Source organism: Hippocampus zosterae, chromosome 8 (assembly GCF_025434085.1).
Source record: "Hippocampus zosterae strain Florida chromosome 8, ASM2543408v3, whole genome shotgun sequence".
Taxonomy (NCBI): domain Eukaryota; kingdom Metazoa; phylum Chordata; class Actinopteri; order Syngnathiformes; family Syngnathidae; genus Hippocampus; species Hippocampus zosterae.
The window spans coordinates 4,707,179-4,730,013 of record NC_067458.1 but is presented as its reverse complement, the minus strand read 5'-3'; the positions used below and the strand labels follow the sequence as shown (position 1 = coordinate 4,730,013).

At 41.5% G+C, this 22,835-nt stretch overlaps 2 protein-coding genes across 3 annotated transcripts in view; both read right to left on the bottom strand.

Annotated features, from left to right (window-relative positions):
• Positions 1–1,041: 1,041 nt before the first annotated feature.
• LOC127605656 (sentrin-specific protease 5-like) lies at positions 1,042–17,505 on the bottom strand. Its single transcript, XM_052073403.1, has 10 exons — positions 17,219–17,505; positions 14,923–16,516; positions 14,158–14,266; positions 13,927–14,074; positions 9,183–9,230; positions 9,023–9,100; positions 7,040–7,177; positions 6,601–6,684; positions 2,697–2,747; positions 1,042–2,498 (listed from the first exon to the last, which is right to left on the bottom strand). The coding sequence occupies exons 2-10, from the start codon at positions 16,247–16,249 to the stop codon at positions 2,388–2,390; spliced, it is 2,094 nt and encodes a 697-aa protein (XP_051929363.1). The 5' UTR covers positions 16,250–16,516; positions 17,219–17,505; the 3' UTR covers positions 1,042–2,387.
• Positions 17,506–17,632: 127 nt separating this feature from the next.
• anos1b (anosmin 1b) overlaps positions 17,633–22,835 on the bottom strand; it is a 79,574-nt gene continuing 74,371 nt past the window's right edge. For both annotated transcript variants that reach the window (XM_052073401.1, XM_052073402.1), the window contains exons 11-15: positions 20,080–20,174; positions 19,209–19,371; positions 18,832–19,064; positions 18,594–18,723; positions 17,633–18,502 (exon numbers count right to left, since the gene is read on the bottom strand). In XM_052073401.1, the coding sequence (XP_051929361.1) occupies positions 18,595–18,723; positions 18,832–19,064; positions 19,209–19,371; positions 20,080–20,174 (620 nt within the window). In that variant the 3' untranslated portion in view covers positions 17,633–18,502; position 18,594. The remainder of the gene's footprint in view (positions 18,503–18,593; positions 18,724–18,831; positions 19,065–19,208; positions 19,372–20,079; positions 20,175–22,835) is intronic.

Sequence of the window (22,835 nt, the reverse complement as noted above, 5' to 3'; positions counted from 1 at the left end):
CACACAAAGACAAACAACGATCGGCGCCCACTCACACCTCGGGACAGTTGAGAGTGTCCAGGTAGAACAAACAACTCAACAGAGGAAGGCCAGATCGAAACCATGACTTCTGCACTGTGAGGTCACACGCTAACCACTGGGCCACGCTCTATAAGTTTTTATTGATTATATAATATTATAGATCGATTGTAAAAAAAAAAATCTTTCTTGGAGATTGCTTAAATTAAATCTAAGCCACTGCTAACTTGATTCTCATATCATATGAGCAGTCCACTTTCGTGGCATACTCCTCTCTAAATATTTATTTTTATATTTAAGGCGAGTTTGGAGGTTTTTTTGTTTTCCCTCAAGCAACTCATGCAGTCATAACAGAGATATGTAATGAGGACTAGAAAGGTGGTAAAACAGTTTAAAAATTAAAGTGTCAAACTCCAGTCCACGAGGGCCATTTTTTGGCACGTTTCCCATCTTCCTCTGTTGCAACACACCTGATTTAAATCATCAGCTCATCAGCAAGCTCTGCAGAAGCCTGATATCAACCCTGCTCATTTGAATCAGGTGTGTTGCAACAGGGAGAGATGGAGAACATGCAGGACGGTGGCCCTCGAGGACCGGCGTTTGACACCTGCGGTTTAGAAGAAAAGCTCCTGGGACAACGCCAATATATGCTCCCAAGGGGTTGTGAGAGCAGCAGCACTCATCTCGCTCATACACATACAAGCCCTCGGTTTAATCCAAGGTTATTAATGACACACAATGAACTAGTTTGCGCAGGGGAGTAAGAATATGGTATCATGCAGCACAAGAAGGTATAATCAGCAAATGCCACAATCCTAGATGCATTGTTAAAACAAGTGTTTACTGCAATTGTGACTTTATGCGTATGGTACGTTTGCCATCAACCAAGTACCGTAGTAGCTTTGGTGCTAAAATATTAACAATGCAGTAACCAGTGAAAAGATAATAAACACAGAGGATTGTCTTTAAGGTCAGATGACTGGTAAGATAATTGTTTTTTTAAAAAAAACTGAATTCGCCAAGTACGGTTGAGTATTTATCTGGAAAAAAAGTGTGGGGGAAAACATTGGTTAAATACAGGTACAAACAACAATGAATCCAGTCATTGCATGTTGTGTCAACATCAACCCAAACAAAGACATACAAAAGCGATACAAAAAAGCATCACGTAGGCAGCAGTATTGGATTAAATAAAATTAAAATAATTAAAAAGCAAAGATTCCCCTGTGGTGTTTAACCAAAGCAAGCATTTAAAGAAGTTAAAATATAGTCATTCCACACAAGAGGATACCACATCAAAAGCAAGATGAGAGGGACGCTCAGGAACGAAAAAGCGAGGTCCACTTGTTTCTCAACAGGAGGTAAATGAGGAAGTATTTATAAACCTGCATCAATGCGTCTACACGAACATCTGAAAGTTTAACTTCTAGGCTAACACCTACAACTGTGGCCTTCACATCAGCAGCTTTATCTGCACATCTAACAATGAGAAAGTATACATTAGTTCAAATGGATGGACACATGAATGTTTTGCAAATCAGGGTTTTGCTAGCTTAGGTAAACAATCTGGTAAATACTACAACATAAAATAAGGTGAGGGTGGGGGTGTGCAGGTGGAATTTTAAGAAGAAATTATTTGGTGTCACAGGACAAAAACCTGACAGTGAGAGAGAGAGAGAAAAAAATAAGAATAGATCACCTACGTACCCCTATCTTGAGCCACACCCAAAATGCGTGTTTACCTTGTATGACATGAAAAGTCACAATCTTTTAGGAAAAAAAGGAAGGATACTTGGGCAGTACATTCGCTTGTTTTTCTAAACTCAATGTATAAGCTTCAATATCCGTGCAAATATTAGCAGTCCAAGAAAGAAAATCCAACTTCCATCTTCAAGTTTTAGGTGAACAGTTGGTCCACTGAATCACATCTCCTTTCTTGATTGACATGTTCGAGAGACACAAACATATGAGCTGCTGCTATCAAAGTCCCGCATAAAACACACACTTTAAATCGTCACTATGTTTAAAATGGCCACTCCGTTTGGTCCGAGCCGGGAGAATGCCTGCAGGAGTCCAAGGAAGAGATCCTGTCTGTCCTAAAGAGTGGCCAGTTTCATATCAACTGGCCATGCGAAATACAAAAAAGGAAAGGCAACGTGAAAAACAAAGTAGTCCAGCATCAGTAGGAGGCCACGTCAGTAGTTCTTTCCAAGTCGTGTGAACAAATCTGCCGCTCACTGGAAAACAGATAGCCCAGTTGTTTGTTCAGCAACAGATGCGCTGTAAAATAAGATCCATCCAACAAGCTCGGAGACCTCTGCATGTAAAAAGCCAAGCAGTCTGATCTGATGAGGCCATAGTTCAGTCATTTAGGAGTTGAGGTGTCTGTCACACAGCTCCTTATAGATCCGTTTGCGAATGCGAGGCATGTCATCCTGACTGAACAACAGAGGCTTCTTCACCGAGAGACAACGGCAGTACTGGCAGACACAAAAAGACAAGGAGTCGGTCAAGAAACTGAGTTTGGGTATCAAACAGTGAAAACACTGGACACAAATTCCTATTTTACATGTCATTCTGCCGGAAAAGTTGACAGGTAAGGCGATGAAATGATACTGAAACTTGCACAGGAAAATGCACACATCTAAATGGAAAGGTAATCGTGAAAAATGTCTCACCTCCAGGACAAAAACGCCACAGTCACTGTCATTTTTCTGCTGAGGAATACCCTGAGGAGTCAACGAGTCCCAGTTAATGCAAAGCCATATGAATATGTATTCACTCATCTACAAAACTAAATATCCATCCACACAGCTATGAGCTGCTGACCACACCCTCAATCATAGTTTTGGTGCTCAGCACAAAGGGGATGGACAAATGAAGCAGAAGGACCTCAAAGTCAATTCAGGTAAAAGCTAAAACTCAATTTTGGGTCAAAATTGGGTGTTTTAAGAGGACAATAAGCACAGGATTGAAGACATTAAGCTCCTGGGATACCCTTCAAAATGCACCATGGTCAACGGTAAAACTTACAAACTGATATTTATCCAAATATTAGTCGGGATGTAGGTATGTCCAGGATCTGTGATGATGAATACACAAAATATGTTCGATCCTGTGTGTGATAATTTAATTTTTAATGTAATGTTTGTCCTCAACAAGCCGCCCCGTGTCACCTTGTTTTGCTGATTATACCGAGTTGTTTGACGGGGCATTGAAAGCCAGGCTCCAAAATATGAAGCACTTGGTTTCAGTGTTCCCATTTCACTTGTGCTTTTATTGTATTTGAGATTGGACATATTTTGAAAGTGGCTCTCCTACCATTCTCATTTTTGGTAAAATATTTCCACACACAGCATAGTACACTAACATGCTGTCTTAGTGGACTGTGCATGTGTGTCTCTCTATCTATTGATCGATCGATAGATATGCACACACACACACACACACACACACACACACACACACACACATGTATACTGTATATAGATACATATACACACACATATCTATCTATATATATATACACATATATATATATATATATACATATACACACACACAAACCTATATATATGTATACACACACAACTATATATACACACATATATACTGTATATAAATAAATATGTACACACACACACACACACACACTAGAGCTGTCAAACAATTAAAATATGTAATCTAATTAAAAATGCAACTGTCATAATTAACTCAAATGAACAAAAAAATAAATCGTGATTACTCACACATTTTTTATCGTTTCTGAATTTCCTTTTACACTTTTTGTCCTATTTTCCCCCATTTTAATGCTTTCATCAACTTGGAATCATGAATCAGTTTTCTATGTGCCAAATGCAAATATTTACTGAAATAACAATTTCAATTTTCAATTTTACATGAACATTTTTCACTTGGAGCAGTTGTTCACACATAATCTCTCACACAATATTACTGTCCATCAACAACAGTGAAAAAATTTTTTTGTCACACAACAGCTGCTTTAACAGCTTTTTTAATGAAATCAAAACAGAGCAATATAACATCATAAAGTGCACATCTAAGGTACACTAGTACTCAGCCTATAGTGGATTTAAACCATGGTTGCATACTTCGTTTTTCTCAAGTTTGCTTTCAACACAGCAGTCTGTTTCTGTATGTTGGTTGAAGAATAACGAGACACCGGACACCAGTGCTCATTATGTGCCGCTGTATTCGAAACTGCCGGCCGTACAAACAAGCGCAAGCACTTCCCCCGTGCTGCTGGGGCAAATCATTCTGAAAGAGGGGAATTCCACTCCCCCTAACAAAGTCAGGCTATGTTGATTATGTTGGTCCTTCTTGCGCGGAAGTCTCTCTACAGTTTTTGTGTCTACCTCATTTCGGATGACTACACTTGGTTTGATGACAACACTGGAGACGTTTAATTTTCGCTAGGTCGCTACAACCGCAGCGCACTGTCACTGTCAGACGAACACAGAGAAGCTCCATCCGCTCTATTTATATGGACACGGAACGCTGTAACCTTCCACACAAAATAGTTCCAAACAAGTAACAATCGCGTCAGTGGCATACATCATATACCTGTATGATACACACACAGAGAAGAACAGGTAACTTTGGTCTTGTCAGTGGAGCAATCTGGCAACTTTTTAAAAGTAAACTTTCCATTCATAAACTCTTTAAGTATCCGTTTTCGGTGTCTCGCGCTGCCGTGGCTGGCAAAACAGACATGGGCGTGGACTTCTGCAGCGCGCTTGTTGTTTTGTTTCTGGTGTATTTATAGAGCAACGTAACATCCGCTTGTGACGTGTGCCGCGTTAATCTTGCGAGAAAAAAATTAATCCCGTTAAAATTCTTTTAAATTAATGCCAATAAAAACGCACTAAACTGACAGCTCTAATGTATATATATATATATATATATATATATATATATATATATATACACACAATACATTAGAGCTGTCAAACGATCAAAATATTGAATCGAATTAAAAACGCAAATGTTGTAATTAAGTCTAACTCTAAATTACTCGTGATTACTCACATCTTTTATCGTTTCTGAATTTCCCTTTATATTTTTTCGTCCTATCATTTCCCGTTTTAATGCTCACATCAACATGGAGTCATGGATCAGTTTTCTGTGTGCAAAATGCAAATATTTAATGAAACCACGATTTTCAATTTTACATGAACATTTTTGACTTAGAGCAGTTACTCACACATAATCTCTCACCCAATATTACTGTCGATCAACAACAGTGAAAAAAATATTTTGCCACACAACAGCTCCTTTAACAGCTCTTTTTAGGGAAGCAAACAGAGCAATATAAAATTATAACGTGCACATCAAAGGTAAACTAGTACTCAGCCTATAGTAGATTTAAACCATGGTTGCATACTTCGATTTTCTCAAGTTTGGTTTGAACACAGCAGTCAGGCTATGCTGATTCTGTTAGTCCTTCTTGCGTGGAAGTCTCTCTACGGTGGACGACACTTGTTTCGAGGCACAACACAACAATGGAGACATTTTATTTTCAGTGTATTCGCTATGACTGCCCCGCTGAACTCTCGATGTCCTTCAGCGCACAGTCACTGTCAGATGAACACAGAGAAGCTCCACCCCCTTTATTTATATGGACACAGAACACGGTAACCTTCCACTCAAAATAGTTCCAAACAAGTAACAATCGTGTCCGTGGCATACATCGTACTCAACAGACTATCTGCTCTTTGTTCACCAGAGGCTCATCAACCTAGTCTCTTATTTCTCTCCCGAAACAGTGCCTTCCCCGCCATGTACAATTTCTGTGCATAGCTTGTAATGGAGGTTCTCGCTGGCAATGCGTAGTGGAGTCGTTAGATGCAATGCGAATGACTTCAGCTTTATTCGCGCTGTGGACAATGTTGACAGACTTGCATGCAGTCGACATACATTTAGCTATGGCTTCAGCAAATGTGTTCTTCGTCGTGTTATCCATTTTTTTCGCTTTGAAATTATCCATAACTGTCTGTCTTGGATGAGGGAGCGTAGTACTCACATCAGCTGTGCTTGGCCATTAAGTGGTATTTCAGACTCGACTTGCTTTGATGATAGTTTGATGATCAGTTTACGACTGCAAAACATATAGGTAACTTTGGTCTTGTTTTGGAACTATCTAGCAACTTTTTAAAAGTTAACTTTCCATTCATAAACACTTAAAGTATTCGTTTTCGGTGACTCGCGCTGGCATAACAGACATGGGCGTGGACTTGTTGTTTTGTTACCGGTTTATTTACAGAGCAACGTAACATCTGCTGTGATGTGTTGCCGCATTAACCTCGCGAGAAAAAAATGTAATCACGTGAAAATGAATTTGAATGCTGATAATAACGCGCTAAACTGACAGCTCTAATACACACACACACACACACAACACAAATAAATGTGCACAAATAATTGTGCAAACAATTATATTTTAAATGTGCACAAACAATTGTGCAATCAATTATATTTGGCCATCCATGGTTGCAACAGCCATAATGGAGCTGGCAGGATGACTTGACTTAGATTACAATTTAACTTTCGTTTACTGGTTACCTTGATAATGGCAATCTTCCAACCTTTCAGGAAATCTGTCTTTTTCTTCTCTTGCGCTTCAGACTGAAGGTACTTCATTATGTTCTAATAAAAAGCCACACAAATGACAACATTTTCTCTTAAAGGGACACTCACTGCAAAAAAAAATGAACTAAAGAACTTATTACACAAACACAGTATGAATCAGAAAACTGGGTTTCGATGACTGGTTGCACAATCATCCACCGACTTAATAGTATTGAATAAGCACCAGCTCCTGAGCAGTGCTCAGTTTGCAAGTCATGCCTAGCGCCAAATAGACAGGCTAAAATGTTCATAATCGCAGTCTGGAGAGTTGGATTTTGAATTGGTCTTGTTTCGGAAATAACATCTGCCTGTCTAAAACAAAATTCTTGTGTCACAAGTGGTGTTTCGCATGAAAATATAACTTGTCACTCACATCTGCAGTGTGTCGGAAGACAATGCCTTGGCTGTCAAAGTAATTGATGGTTTTCGTTGCCATGGTCACAGTGACGAGAGACCAGTGGATTTCTAAGTGGATGGGAATGAGCAGGAGCCACTTGGAGAATAAATCCACCTGAAATTGTTACACAGAAAAGAAAAAAAAATCGATCTATACACATCCAGATACTGTATTGTATATATTCAAACGAGTACATGATAAATTAACTGGCAACAAAATATTACAGTGTTAGAAGAACTACCATATTTTCACGACTATAAGGCACCATTAAAAGTCTTAAATTTTCTCCAAAATGGACAGGACGCCTTATGATGCGGAGCGTCTTGTGTATGCGCTGAGTTCCAAAATCTGACTGACAGCCGACACGCTGTTTATATATAGAAAAGGCGGAAGTGACTGTGGACAGGCATGCGGCAAAGAAGTCGGCCAATCAGTGAAGGGTGGGCGTGTGTATATACATATATGGAGAGAGAGAGAAAAGGCAGACGTGAGTGAGGACAGGCATGCGGCGAAGAAGTCCGCCAATGAGTGAAGGGTGGGCGTGTAAGTGGACGCTAAATGGGCGCCCCTAACAAGTACCAACACCTGTATAGAGTGTGGCTATGTGCATTATTGCAAAACAACTTCGGTTTTGGTTTCTAAGAATCCCCGAAAATAAATTCTACAAAGAGACACGTCTACGAAGCTCAGTTCAAACTTCAAGCCATTGGTTATGCTTTTGGCATGCGTGCCCATCTCACAGCAGCGGTGAAAAACCAAGTCGAGCAAATGAACTCTGAGATTGCCGTTATTCCCGGAGGCTTGACTAAAGAACTCCAACCGCTGGACATTGGCACCAACCGGGCGTTCAAAGTAAAGTTGCGAGCGGCATGGGAACAATGGATGATCGATGGCAAACGCAACTTTACACAGAGTGAGAGGCAGCGCCGGGCGAGTTACGCCACAATTTGCGAATGGATTGTCTGCTTGGACGAACGTGTCTGCTTGCACTGTTGTTCGAGTTTTTGGCAAAGCCGGCATCATTTCTGTGGAGCCACATGGCAATGAGAGTGACTCTGACAACGAGAGGTAACACAGCGTTTTTGATGGATTATAGGTAACCGCAGACTGTATTTGATCATCCTAGAGCTGAGCCTTTGCCATTCTGGTTACTCTTCGGTCCATTTTAATAGTTGTATTCCATTTTCTGTTTTTTCTACCCATCTTTGGGCATTGGAGATCCTTTTATCTCAGCAGCCAACAATTTTTTGCACCTCTTTATAGGTTCTTCCCTCTCCAATCAACCTTTTAATCAAAGAACAGCGTTCTTCGGAGCAGTGTCTTGAACAACCCATTTTCCTTAAATGCATGTTCAACCTGTGCTGGCACCTGATTCACCCCTGATTTTGTTTTTGTTTTCTTCCCCAAAATTGAGGAAATCAGAGATTGGTTTGAACACTGCTATTTTTTTAATACACCCCTTTGAACTATTTGCCCAATTGCACAGCCTTTGGAGCGTGCCGATTATGAATGCTGGGTTTTGTTTGTTTTCTGAGAATCTACTGCACCTACTGGTAACTTGTCTGGCATGTAACAATAACTAAGCTAAAAGCTATGATGGACAGTCCCTCCCACCCTCTCCAGCCCACCCTGCTGTCAGGCTGCTGAATAAAAATAACAACAACAACAATAATAATAATAATTAAATGATGTGAAAAACAATTGTAAATAGCACTGCGATTTATCCATTTTGTATTTATATTGCACTTAATTGAACGGTGTTTGTTTGTTTTTTCTTCTTTCTACCTACATTCTTGCCGCTGTAGGCTGTAGATTTCCCCAGTGCAAATAAAGGATCTTATCTTTAAAAAATTACTAAAAACCAAGGATATTCTGGTTCGTCACATTGCACTGATATTATTTTGAACAGCACTGTATGTGCCAGGAGTCTCTCTCTCTCTCATGCATGAGTGTCCTTACTTTTTTGGTCCATCTCTTTACGCCGTCATACCCCTTGGCATCCAACTGCTTGTGGAAGAAACTATTGAAAAAATGAACCTAGAAGGACAAATTAAATACCATTAATTTGAAAGAAATAACTATTCCAATTTCTGACTTAACATTTACAAACATCACTTACACTGTGCTCGGTTGCTTCCATAATCAGGTCTCCATACGTATTAATAATCTGAACAAAATGACACATAAAAGCAGCAGTGTTAAAATTGAGATAACTGACTTTACATAGCACAATAATCCCTGTAAATTCTTTGTTCGGCATTCATAAATTTCCCCATTAACAGATTTATTTTAAACCTACTCTCTGGTGTTGAATGCTATCCTATCCTGGTGTCAATTACAATAATAATAATACATTTTATTTATAAGCGCCTTTCAAGACACCCAAGGACACTTTACAATAACAAAAAACACAAAACAATTAGGTATGTTTGAGTGAGTTGAGTTTAATTTCTTCGTAAGTAGGCTTTGCCACCATCTTGTGCTTGTCTCTCGACGAAGGCGGACGCTTTTTGCACAGCTCTCCTGCCCTCCCACCTTTTTTTTTCCCTGCTCGCCACTTATTTCTTGTGCTGTCTTTTTTTCCCCAAGCCTCCTACCGTGTTTTCATCCGAAGAACTAACCATAGAATTAGTTGGCTGGTCTCTCGATGTAATCGACACAATTTTTTCGATGAGAAGAGCAGGCAGTGGGAAGCCTACTTGCCCCTCGGGGACTTTTGCTGCTGGGTACAACCTAGGTCCTTGGAGGAAGCGGAGAATGGTGTGCCTGTCAACACTGTCCGTTGAGAGTTTGGACGACATCTACATTTTCGGCCTTCCGATAACAGGTATGCAGCTGTTTGGTGTGAGCAGTTTCCTGATCTATCGAAAATTCTCTATTGGACGAGGCTGCCGGTCTAAGGATTGCATAACGCGGATGTCCAACACTCAGACTGTGCTCAACCACAAACTGTTGCGGGTTTGGAGCGTCACAGCAGGATGGACAATAACTTGGAGAAAACTGGAATCCGTGTTTAATTAATTACTGACTGAAATTTCGGATTTGGGATGATCGCCGCCAGTGAGAGATACAGACCAAGGACTCAAGGCTGTCTGGAATTGTTGGCGGCCGTCTCTCCAAAACAAACAACGCTATCTGGCCTTTCCCCTGGATGGAAATACGCATGGAGTCTAGGGCCCCCACCACCACCCCCCTCCTTCTCGGCCATGGACTGATAAGCCGGGACTGTCTTCATGATGAGCAGACCTCGACGAAGCAGCTATGACCTGTACACGTATACACATACACGAATGGACAAGCACACGCGCATACACATCCTTGTTATCACCGTCTTCATCGCTCCGGTTCTTTTTCCCCCGTGACGTGGCTTGACCTGCAGAGCGCACGTGGGAATCCGTGCAGCTGGTCAGGCGGCCGCGTCGCGGTCACCCCCCCGTCCCCTTCCCATTCATCCTCCCCCTTATACATGTTATGTCTTGTGACTTGTTGTAACTGTCATATGCTTATTCATGTGCTAGGGTCTTTTTTTATCCTGGACTTAAATTATCCTCGGAAGAGGATAGTTCGAGCGTGTTTTTTTTTCCCCTCTCCCTAACCAGCGTTTTTCCTTTCTGAATTCTGACTGTAATTTCCCCAGTGCGGGACAAATAAAGGATATCTTAATATCTTATCGTCTCTAAAATGTGAGTTGTCTGGACGGCAAACAGCCACATCCACATCAAGAGGTCATGACATGACAGTAGTTTACATTTCTATTTTAACTCCTCGTGTTTATACCATTTTCATTTATTTCTATTCATTTGCACTGGTTATAATTCATATTAAAAAATACATGATAACTTGCAAACCAAAAATGCAAATCAACATGCCTACGACCAGCACATTGTTCACAAGTCAGATGAGTTGCACTGACAAAATCTCTCACAGGTAAGAGTGCCATGGAGTCCGAGGAAATGTGACCCAAGGACAGTGACTGCATGTGATGGACCCGTGATGCTGTGCTGACAACATTTACACTACATAAATAAGTATAGCAGGCGGCACGGCGGTCAACTGGTTAGCACATCTGCCTCAAAATGTAGCGGTGCAGGGTTCGTTCGATTCCGGCTCCGGCCTTCCTGTGTAGAGTTTGCATGTTCTCTCCGTGCCTGCGCAGGTTTTCTCCGGGTACTCCGGTTTCCTCCCACATTCCAAAAACATGCATGGCAAGTTGATGGAACACTCTGAATCAGAGGTCACCAATCTTTTTGCAACAGAACTACAGTGAATATTCCCTTCTAAGGAATTCTATGAAAATGAATTTCCTTCACCCAGAATAAAAACCTATGCATTAACATTTTGACTACGACATTACATTTTACCAGAACTTACGTAAGCGGAAATACCACTATCCGTAACCCGGATGGAGACGGAAGGCCGCGGGAGCTTAAATACACACAGCGCCCACCCGATGCAACGGAAGACACATGTTCAGTTCGCCGTTTTCTATCATCGGATTCGAAACGACGACGTGTAAGTGACTTTTTGTTGGCGTGCATTTTACTGTTATTGCGAATGATTTTAACTTTATTTACGTCCTGTAGATCGTGGCACTAGTTTAAAAAGCAACGCCCACTTGACACAACTGGAGACATGATGGAAGAAACATGCTCACTTCGCCGTTTCCTATCATCTGATTCGAAACGACGAGGTGTAAGTGACTTTTTGTTGGAGTGCGTTTTACTGTAATTGCGAACGATTTCAACTTTATTCACTGACATCCTGTAGATCAGGGCATCGAAAACGAAGAAGAACCCAACAAAACAAAACAAAACAAAACAACCCAAAATAGACTAATTTTTTCCCAAGATGAAAAAAAAATCAACACCGTACGTACTGTACGGTGTTGTGGTTTTTTTTTTAAGTACCGTATTTTCACGACTATAAGGCGCCATTAAAAGTCTTAAATTTTCTCCAAAATGGACAGGACGCCTTATGGTGCGGAGCGTCCTTTATATGCGCCGAGTTCCAAAATCTGACTGACAGCCGACACGCTGTTTATATAGAGAAAAGGCGGAAGTGACGGTGGCCAGGCATGAAAGAAGTCGGCCAATCAGGGAAGGGTGGGCGTGTATATATACATATATGGAGAGGGAGAGAGAGCGAGAGAGGGAGAGAGAGGACAGACAAGCTAGTCCGCCAATGGTGAAGGGTGGGCGTGTAAGTGGACGCCTCAAGCCAGTACCAACACTTGTCTAGAGTGTGGCAATGTGCATTGTTGCAAAACAACTCCGGTTTTGGTTTCTAAGAAGAAAATAAATTCGACAAAAAGACACGCCTACGAAGCTCAGTTCAAACTTAAAGCCACCGGTTATGCTTTTGGCATGCGTCCCCATCTCACAGCAGCGGTGAAAAAAAAGTCAAGCAAATGAACTCTGAGCTTGCCATTATTCCCGGAGGCTTGACTAAAGAACTCCAACCGCTGGACATTGGCATCAACCGGGCGTTCAAAGTAAAGTTGCAAACGGCATGGGAACAATGGATGATCGGTGGCAAACAACTTTACACAGAGTGAGAGGCAGCGTTTGGCGAGTTACGCCACAATATGCAACAACGAGAGGGAACGCGGCGTTTTTGATGGATTACGGTACTTGCACAATTGTTCAATTCTTTCTACACACACACGCGCTGCCACCATGTTTCGCTCTGTTCTTTACTTTCAAATGTGGGAAAGCTTCACACGAGAGAAATGTTGACTTTGCTGTTGGTACTCCTTCTTTCCGCTCGACAATGCGTAGCAACTCACACTAGCATGCATTCAATGACAACTGAGATGTGCAGTCCTCTGCTTCTGATACAGAGGATGAGGACTTTGATGGATTTCTGGGTGATGATGGATCGAAAAACATGAGAACATTGTACGATGGCTAAATAAAATACACCCAAACTCAGTTCTGCTTTCGTTGCCTTTTTAAAAACGTGTTTTTATCTTATCTGTATGTCTTGGCGTGCTACCGTATGCTTCAAGCTAACGTGTTAGAGTGCGCGCATGCATGCCGTATGTTTAAGCTGGCGTATGTTTTACCACTGTAAAACTGCGCCCATTCGTACGATGCGTCCTGTGTATGTGTAAAATACAGAAATGTCACGCATTACTGAGACTGCGGCCATTAGTACGATGCGTCGAATAGTCGTGAAAATACGGTACTCTACACACCTGTACTGTATACTGTACTGTTGTTTTTGTTATATAAACAGTTTTTGGACAGAATATTATTGCATTTTATTGGTTGTGTTGTTCCACATACATTTTTCAACATACTTGCAGGTTCATAAAGGAAATGGACCATTCTCATTTCCTAAGTAAGTAATTTCTGTTATAAGGACAGATTGGGCAGCGCAAACATGAGTCCCTACTAGAGAATGTTTACTGTATTTCTTGTGTCGTGATCAATGCGATGGGCTACCAGCTTGATATAAGCTTGTTGGCACTGTACTCTCGCGTGGTGTCAAGATTTTGTGTGACACGACAAGTCACGTGAATTTATGGAAAAAATATGTATTAAAAGGATCTATTTATTGTTCAATGAAGCAATATCAGGCTGCGAAAAGGAAAATAGATTGGATTAATTGATTTGTTTTTTTAAAACAAAACCAGCCCTATCTTCCACTCTGTGGACATTTTGAGGACAGCGACTTCAAACATGTTTTTGTGTTCGTACGGTGTATCGCTCGACTAACAGCCATTCGATTTGACCCAACTCACGTTTAGGAGGATTTGTTTAATTGGTAATGAATTGCGAGGGCAAGTATTGCAAGACACTGACAAATCGATTTGTTTGACCCACCCCTACATCTCAATGTAGATTTTAACTTTCTCCTACCTGGTCATTTATCCAATTCTGGTCCTCCAGCGTACCAAGATCTTCCAGGCTCAACGTATGTTTGTTATAGATGACCATGAAGCCAGCTACAGGTGCAGAGGCTAGTGCTGCCTTATACTGCGCCATTTCCCGTTTGATGTTCAGTCCCCTAAAAAATAAATGTTCATATGGTGAGCACAGTGTATGACTGCATTAAACACATCTAACATAAAAGTGTGTACATGCACTAACAGTTTACTGAAGTCGTCGCAGTTGCCGTTCATCTTCAGATATTCCAGGACATCTGTCTCACTGAGGGGAATGAAACTGCCATACTTTATGTAGAAGCTCTCCAAAAAGTCTAAAAGGTTGACAGCATTGTTTCAACATTAAAAACAACAAGAACAACACTGCATTAAAAAGGTCAATTACACTTAAGTATTTCTGGTGGTTCACAGTACATATTCATGATTTTAGGACTATCACTATGTTTATCATGATTCACTGTATAAAATAAAACACAGTTTTAAGAATAAGAGGAGAAACCATCCATGTTCTTGTTACTTTATGTGAGGCAGGGGGGTCAAACTCATTTTTGTCATGGGCCACTACGGAGTTAACGTCTTGACGACAGTGAAATCGAATAAATATCTCTTAATCACATCGTATTATTACGTGTACACAAAAAAATGGACTACTCGTTTTGAAATCAGTCAACCATTTGTTCATTGTTTGTTCAATTGTTGTTCAAGTGACTGTCAACGGGGTAACAAAATAAGTGCAAAATCTCAACGTTATTTATCACACATGACCATTTGACATTTCGGGACAGACTTCAGCAAGTATCGTGGCAGTTGACGCACATTGCTTGCTTTTGCGGGCCGGAGCTATCATCGGGCCTCGAGTTTAACACCCGTGATATCAGGGATTTCTATTGTTAAAAACTGTGGTGATGAATGGATTCGGATATACCTGAATGTGAAGACTACAGTGTATGTTCCAAAACACAAATCTTACCATGGACCAGATGAATAAGTCTCTCTCGGATATCATCACTTTCCACAACGCCATCCATGTCTTGTCCATCTATTTCTTCTGACATATTCTTAATAGGATTTGCCACGTTCTCCCAAGTTACGGGGTTACAGTACAAACGGTGGTCTGTCAGGGGGCAGCAGTGCTGCGTGCCGCATACCGTAACAGGATAATGTTGTGAAGAAGAAACCATTGTTTGATTTGCACTGTCCATTTCCATGGGTGCGGATCTGGGACTGTGGTCTGCGGGTGAGGTGCCGTTTTCAATGGACAGAGTCGGTGAGAGACAACGAGATGACGAGTCGGTTCTGTCAGAATCCACTGATACATGCATCTCTGCGTCATGGTTCTGAGGACTTCTTGGCCTTGAAGGAGAAGCTGACACTCCGGATGAGCAAAGTGTTCCATTTCCTTGTTGACTAACACTGCTTTTGTCCTCAAGTGTCTCCGCTTCAGTTTCTGCTTCGGACAAACTGAGCGAATCTCCATTTCCAATCTGTGATGCATCTGATATACAGTTCATATGCTCCTGATGACAAACCAACTCTGACAGAGTCGGGGCATTTTTTGAATCGTCAATTACGTCATTTTCAACTCCTGGTTTAATTCCAATGATCGCCTCCCCTTTTGAAGCCAACGTAGCTGGCATCATGGTTTCTGGGAAACTCATCTGGCCATTATCCAAGAGGTCCCCATCCAGCAGAGAGAAAAAGACACGTGAAGGAGCATGTGGCTCTGACTGGGTATTGAATATGTTCATACCGTCATGCATGTCATTTTCATCCTCAGCTTCAGTGAACTCATCCCCCGTCAGGTCAAAGTCAGTAATTCTCATGAGCTTGTCATCACTTTTCTGTTGTGGGGTACCGTGGATGTTCCTTCCGGTGCCCCTTCCTCTTCCTCGCCCCCTTCTCCTCCCTCTTCCTGAGGTTCTGACATCTTGTCCCCTTCTGATGGGGCCGCAACAGTCACAGGTCTTGGGTGTCCTCTTTCTGCCTGATGTGCGGCCATTGACTGTACCTTGAATGGCGGTTGTTGACTGCGGAGAGGACCAGTCCGATGTGAGACCTGAGTTAACCTTAGGTGCTATTTTAGGGGTTATAACTAGTGACCCAGCTTCTGCAAGAGTCTGAATAGTGGGCTGTGAGACATCGGAAATGGAGGAAACATCTGAGTCAAGGAGTGACTGGTTAGAAGTATCTGTAAGAGGCAGCACTGGAGGAGGTGCTGCTTGCTCAGGAGGTGCTGCCTCTGTTATATTAAGTTTAAGAGATGTTTTCATTGGGGAAGCAGAGTTGTTGTAAACCATGACGTACTCTTTTGGTAATTTAACCCCATCCCAGGCTCTTCAAACTGTGATCTCCTCTTCCCTATTGCTCTTATTATCCATGTGATATTTACTTTTTGTTCTTCTTTTCTTCTATTAAACTGGCCTCAAATCCAGAATAGTGTTTGTGCTCTGGCTTTTCCCAGCCAATATTAATGGTCGAGACAGTCGAGCACCTGGTGGTGTTGATTGTGGCTCATTGACAGTTATGTACTATACTTTGGATCAGGATTACTTCACCCTTGACTCCTAAAGAGAAAAAAAAGTTCCAAATGTGAGCACCCAGCTATGTGAGGAGAGTAACTTCACATACAGCGTGCAATGCATTTTTAAGGACTACTTTCTGTGTAATATAATTTATTTACTCAACTCTCTCAATTTAACTATATTTACAGAGCACTTTAAAACAGCCACCACTGTATACAAAGTGCTGTACATGGAGCAAATATCATATATATAACAATAAAATAATAATGAAGACCGTAGAAAGTACATAATATCCTGACAATTACCAGCGTAATCTTTACCTTTCTAAGGTCCAGCAAAATGAAATGATCACTGCTAATTAACTGAATCCGATCAAGTTATTGCATGAAATTATGCAAAGTATGGCACTTTGTTAAGCGTGACACATTTGGGGAAAGTGAGAGCTGGATACTAAACTGAAATTTATGATAACTCCCATTTTTACCCCCCCCCCCCCAAAAAAAAACTCAGAAACCATTGTCAGCATTCAAGGGAGGTAAATTGACAATTTGCAAACATGCAATAAACCCGTCATAGCGCCTGCTAATATAAAACCACCGATAAAATCACGGAAGACTTTAGTCAAACTAAAAGGACTGCGTAATTTCAGTTATTCTATATATATTTATATATCTTTTAGGAATCACACCTCTGTATGCATGCACTAGTAAGTTATTTCGTGGACTTTTAAAGTTAGTCGCCAACCTGAAGCTAAAAGCTTTAGCTTTAGCTTCAGCCAAAACAGAGACAAGGCGTCGGAGGACATAGAGGAAGTTTTGACGAGCAACTTTAAATTCTTACTGTGCATAAAGTGAAAGGTTGAGAAAAAGCATAAAACAAACAGTCGGATACGTTACATTGTCGTTGTGGTGGTTAGTTTTGTTTCACATTATGTGAAGATACGAGCATCCAATAGGCGGCGCAAGTTGATGACGTCAGTTTGCTTCGGCCCTTTCCGGAGACACTCACGAGCGAACCTTCGCCTACCCAAGCAGGCGTTCATACAGCCACCACAACAACCAGCCTTCTATTTATTTTGTTTGGGAGGCCATAGTATATATTTTCTTGAAAAAAATATAATTGAACTGCCACAATACACATTAAAACACTGACACAACACATCGTTACTTTCTATTTAATTACAAAAACAAACAATAAATACAACTGTCAGCTGAAAAAGTAGAAGACATTGTGCACAAATCAACGTAATTAAAATAGAATTACAATAAAAGCATATAAAACAGGCAACATAAAGGGAATCTCAACATAAGTTCTGTTTCTTCCACAAGTACAGCAAAAACAGTGTGGAAAAGTCATGATGAATATTCTTTGCTGGAACAGGCCAACAATATAAAAAGCACAAGTTTTCTTACATATTTGAATACAACTGTTAATAAAATAACAATATCTGAAATACTTTTTGCATTTACTCTAGCAAAATGAACCACGTGAATGACAATGTTGCAGCCAAACTGCAATAAACACAATTTATAGCTTCTATTCATACAAAGTACTTGAGGTCAGTGCTAGAACATTTTCAATTGGGAGTCTTTATTTCTACGAAATACAAGACAAACTGGTGTCCAATACGACTTTGCGTAATTCATTTGGTTCCAGTGACATAGAGTGCCTTATAAAATGGAATATTGAGCATATATCTCCAGCCCAGCAATGTGATGTCCAGTACACCATATATGTAGAGTTGTATTTATTGTTTAAATTTCTTGTCAAACGTATTGTAGCCTGTTATACTGTATTTATGATTACAAAACAAACAAACACAAAGAAACCACCCCAACACTTATATCAGCTTTCTCATCTGATTTTTAAGAGAACCAGAGGGGCAGGCAATCAAGATGAGAAGGAAAATGTTCACATGCTACCTCATTTTACTACCTCAATTAAAACCAGTTGAATTTCGAAAGAAAGTTTGGAATATGTCAGGATCGAACACACGAGTGGTGCAGTAGAGCCCAGTAGCACCTGGACCTAAAATAGAAATTTGGGAGGGATAAGATTTGGTAAACAAAATTACATATATTTTGAAACATGTCCCCATCAAAAGAAAAAAAAATACTACCTCACACTGCAGGAGTGTGAAAAGTCTTTAAGACTGCAGTGCCGTTGCTTCCTCCGCTTGTTAAAACCTGAAGCTGTACCTGGTAATCACTGTCACTCTGGAGGCCATGAACTATCACTGCCCGCTGAGACTGTAATGTAAGAAACATTTTCAGTAATGGAAATGATGACATATGAGTGGCTGCATAACTAGTACTTCAGACTCAGGCTGTATAAACAGCACATTATTTCTGTCTCACCGGTGCAATTGTCTGCGCCTGAGAGATAAGCGTGTCCTCATGGCTTTTTGCTTCAAAGGTTACACCTGACTGCAGAGTCCAAGTGAATTGGAACCCATAAACCTCTGCCAGGTCCAGTGCGTGTTGAGATACCCTCCAGCGAAACACAGCCAGCAACGTACCATCGAGTCGTTGAAAATCTGCCGTCAGGCGCTCTGGGCGCAGTATCAGCTTTCTGCCTGCTGTGGGGCGCTCTGACTCAAAGAATATGAGACATTACATTTCAAAACAAGACGGTATTTGTTCTCCTGCTCTAATAATGTGCGTGATACAACGTTTACAACATCTTGCAGTATAATCTGAATCATTAAAATGGTGCTTATGAATATAAGATATACCTTTGGTGCGGCAGGGCAAGGCTTTGCCTCCTTTGACCCTGATGGAGGAGCAAGTTGGGGTCGTAACCCAGGCAACAGCTTCTGACTCAGGATCACCCTTCATTGCCACAGCTACCCAGTACTTACATGCAAACAGAAGGCCTTCAACGGTGTAATGCATACCCTAGAGGGTGAAAATATGATGGCCTGGTTTGTGGGAGAACTCATGATTTCAGTGACATATTGTTTTTTTTCCACTTTGGAAACCGCTATGATATTTACTTTATATTGGAAAAAGATCACTTTCAACAACCAAGTACAGTGGCACGACAAAAGAATGAAAAATATCGTATTAGAAAATTATGCACTTCGCTGAACAAAACAAATCATTTTCAATGACTAAAATTTTCATACAAAAATGTAGCAAACCCGTTTCTTTTTCAGCTAGCACTGATTGTGTATTACCATCTTTACTACAGATGATCAAATGACCATCATTGCATTTTGGACTAATGCTCTCCCCTTGTATCATTTTGTATTTTGTTTTGTGAGTAAACATTTTGTTTTATGGTGTTATTGAATGGATTCACACCTATCAGGGGTGGTATTTTCTTTTTTTTCTCCTTCTTTTTTGTCGGTGTTTGCTATCTGTGTAGATGACACAATTTAATAGAAGCTAAGAAATCGGAGCCAAAGATGATGACAGACGTGAGGCCGGAAAAAGTGATGATGGCCAAGAGCGAGGTTACACAAACACAGAAGATGGGGGCATTCCAATGGGGAAAAAAATTAGTTATGTTGTTGAAACCCAACCTGCCACTGATTCACATTCACACATGTAACCCCGAAACCAGCCACTTTGACACATCATTAATTCGCCATTAGGATGTACCTGCACATTTGCTGTGCCCTCGGTGCTTGTAACATTAGCGCTGCAGGTATGCGGGCGCCATCGCACAATGTATGGACCAGGGTGACGATTTCTGGCTGCAATATAACAAAACAAGAGACATTGAGCGTTTGTATTGTAAGGGAGTAGGGACAAAACCAACATGTCAAAATCCTGTTTATGTACATTCATTTTTTATGACGGTCAGAAGTGATGTGTGACTCATTTTATATCTCTTCTTACTTCCCAGCTGCCAAAATCTACAGGATAGACGAGTGTGGAGACACATGTTTTTTTGGGGTTTTGTTTTTTCCTCAAGCTACAGTTTGTTCGATGCTGATTACTGTAGATTGTATCAGAAGAGGAAATCTGCAGGAACAATTCAGGGCAAAAATTCCTGCTATGCTACCATCCTTTTAATATAATAAAGACCCAGATTTCATTCGCAGTCAATGTTTCTTTTACAAACATGAAGGAGTTTCTCATTGAGTAGTGAATCATCAGTAAAGCACAATATTTTTGTCATTAAAAAAGGATGTATTGTGAACCTTTTCACCTTCCATATGCCTCACAACATAAAACCTACTGTAAATCAAACTGTAATTGTTCACAATAACTACAACCAAAAACATGTTTGTTTTTTTTAAAGTTTGGTAAAAATCACAGGGCATCCCGGTAGTCCAGTGGTTAGCACGTGGGCTTCACAGTGCAGAGGTACCGGGTTCGATTCCAGCTCCGGCCTCCCTGTGTGGAGTTTGCATGTTCTCCCCGGGCCTGCGTGGGTTTTCTCCGGGTGCTCCGGTTTCCTCCCACATTCCAAAAACATGCGTGGCAGGCTGATTGAACACTCTAAATTTTCCCTAGGTGTGAGTGTGAGTGTGAATGCTTGTTCGTCTCTGTGTGCCCTGCGATTGGCTGGCAACCGATTCAGGGTGTCCCCCGCCTAGTGCCCGAAGACAGCTGGGATAGGCTCCAGCACCCCCCGCGACCCTAGTGAGGATCAAGCGGCTCGGAAGATGAATGAATGAATGAATAAAAATCACATTCCAAGATTCATTTTCATGCTATCATTTATTTAAACTTTCAAAAACATTTTTTTGATTTTGGAAATCAAACTTGGGATCCTTCCAAGGAATTTTAGGCCCACACAATAAAGTTGTGATATTATGACACCGAAATGCAAATTTGTAGCTTATCAAGGAAAAAAGTTGTCATCTCACACAAACAATGTATTTTTTTTAATTGTGTGGAAAGCAGTCATATACTACTAGAATCATAAATGTAAAGATGCATTAGGATGATAATTGCGCAGGCGATGTGTTTATGATAAGAAAACTAATTGCTATTGATGAGGAGGAGGCGAAGAGAGATGTGCGGCCAATCACCCCCCTTTCTCTCTCTCTCTCTCTCTCTCTCTCTCTCTCTCTCTCTCTCTCTCTCTCTCTCTCTCTCTATGCCCTGTCAGTGATCAGATACCCTGCAGGAATAATAAGGTGGCCAAAGGAAGAGATTCAGACCACGGACGTTAAGACCCGAAAGCTCCTAACCATGCATGGAGGGTTCCATCCCAAATCCAGCACCCTGAGACTGTACGCAAGTCGAAAGGAAGGAGGCCGGGGACTAGTGAGTGTGAGAGCCACTGTCCAGGATGAAACATCCAAGCTCCATGAATACATCAAGGAGAAGGCTCCAACGGATGACATACTCAGAGAATGTCTCAGACAATGCGGAAAAGAGGATGAGACGCGGGAAGAGGGGCCATCATGGGAGGACAAGCCCCTACACGGGATGTAACACCGGACCATAACTGAAGTGGCCGATCTCAAGAAGTCCTATCAGTGGCTAGAGAGGTCTGGCCTGAAGGACAGCACAGAGGCACTCATCCTGGGTGCTCAGGAGCAGGCCCTGAGCACCAGAGCCATTGAGGCCCAGATATACCACACCAGACACCAAGGTGTAGGTTGTGCATAGAGGCACCTGAGACGATCCAACACATAACTGCAGGGTGTAAGATGCTGGCAGGGAAAGCCTACATGGAACGCCATAACCAGGTGACTGGCATAGTCTACCAAAACATCTGCGCCGAGTATGGACTGGAAACCCCAAGGTCAAAATGGGAAACACCTCCGAAGGTGGTGGAGAATGACCGAGCGAAGATCCTGTGGTACTTCCAGATCCAGACTGACAAGATGGTAATGGCGAACCAACCAGATATCATGATCATATATATAAAGGGCAGAGGAAAGCCATTGTAGTGGATGTGGCGGTCCCAAGTGATGGAAACATCAGAAAAAAGGCACACGAGAAACTCGAGAAATACCAGGGGCTCAGAGAGGAGCTGAAGAGAGCCTGGAAGGTAAAGGTGACAGTCGTGCCTGTGGTGGTCGGAGCACTCGGGGCAGTGACCCCCAAACTAGATGAGTGGTTGCAACATATCCTGGGAACAACATCGGACATCTCAGTCCAGAAATGTGCAGTGCTGGGAACAGCAAGGATACTGCGCAGAACCCTCAAGCTTCCTGGCCTCTGGTAGAGGACCCGAGCTGAATGAGGGACGGACACCACCCGAGGGGTAAGAAGAGGATTTAATTTTTATTTTTATGTACAACTAAACTCAATTTTGCTCCCACATACCCTAGCGTGCATGCATGCTACCGTGTTTTTAAGCTAGCGTACGTACCATGCCTGCGTCCAATAATACAATGCGTCTTGTGTATGTGTTAAACACAGAAATAGCACCCATAACTAACACTATGCCT

Coding starts and splice junctions, on each gene's coding strand:
- LOC127605656 (XM_052073403.1), bottom strand. CDS start 16,249: ATGGTTTACAACAACTCTGCTTCCCCAATGAAAACATCTCTTAAACTT. Junction 6,685..7,039: donor TCTTCCGACACACTGCAGAT/GTGAGTGACAAG, acceptor GCTTTTTATTAG/AACATAATGAAGTACCTTCA. Junction 2,748..6,600: donor GGAAGATTGCCATTATCAAG/GTAACCAGTAAA, acceptor TTGACTCCTCAG/GGTATTCCTCAGCAGAAAAA.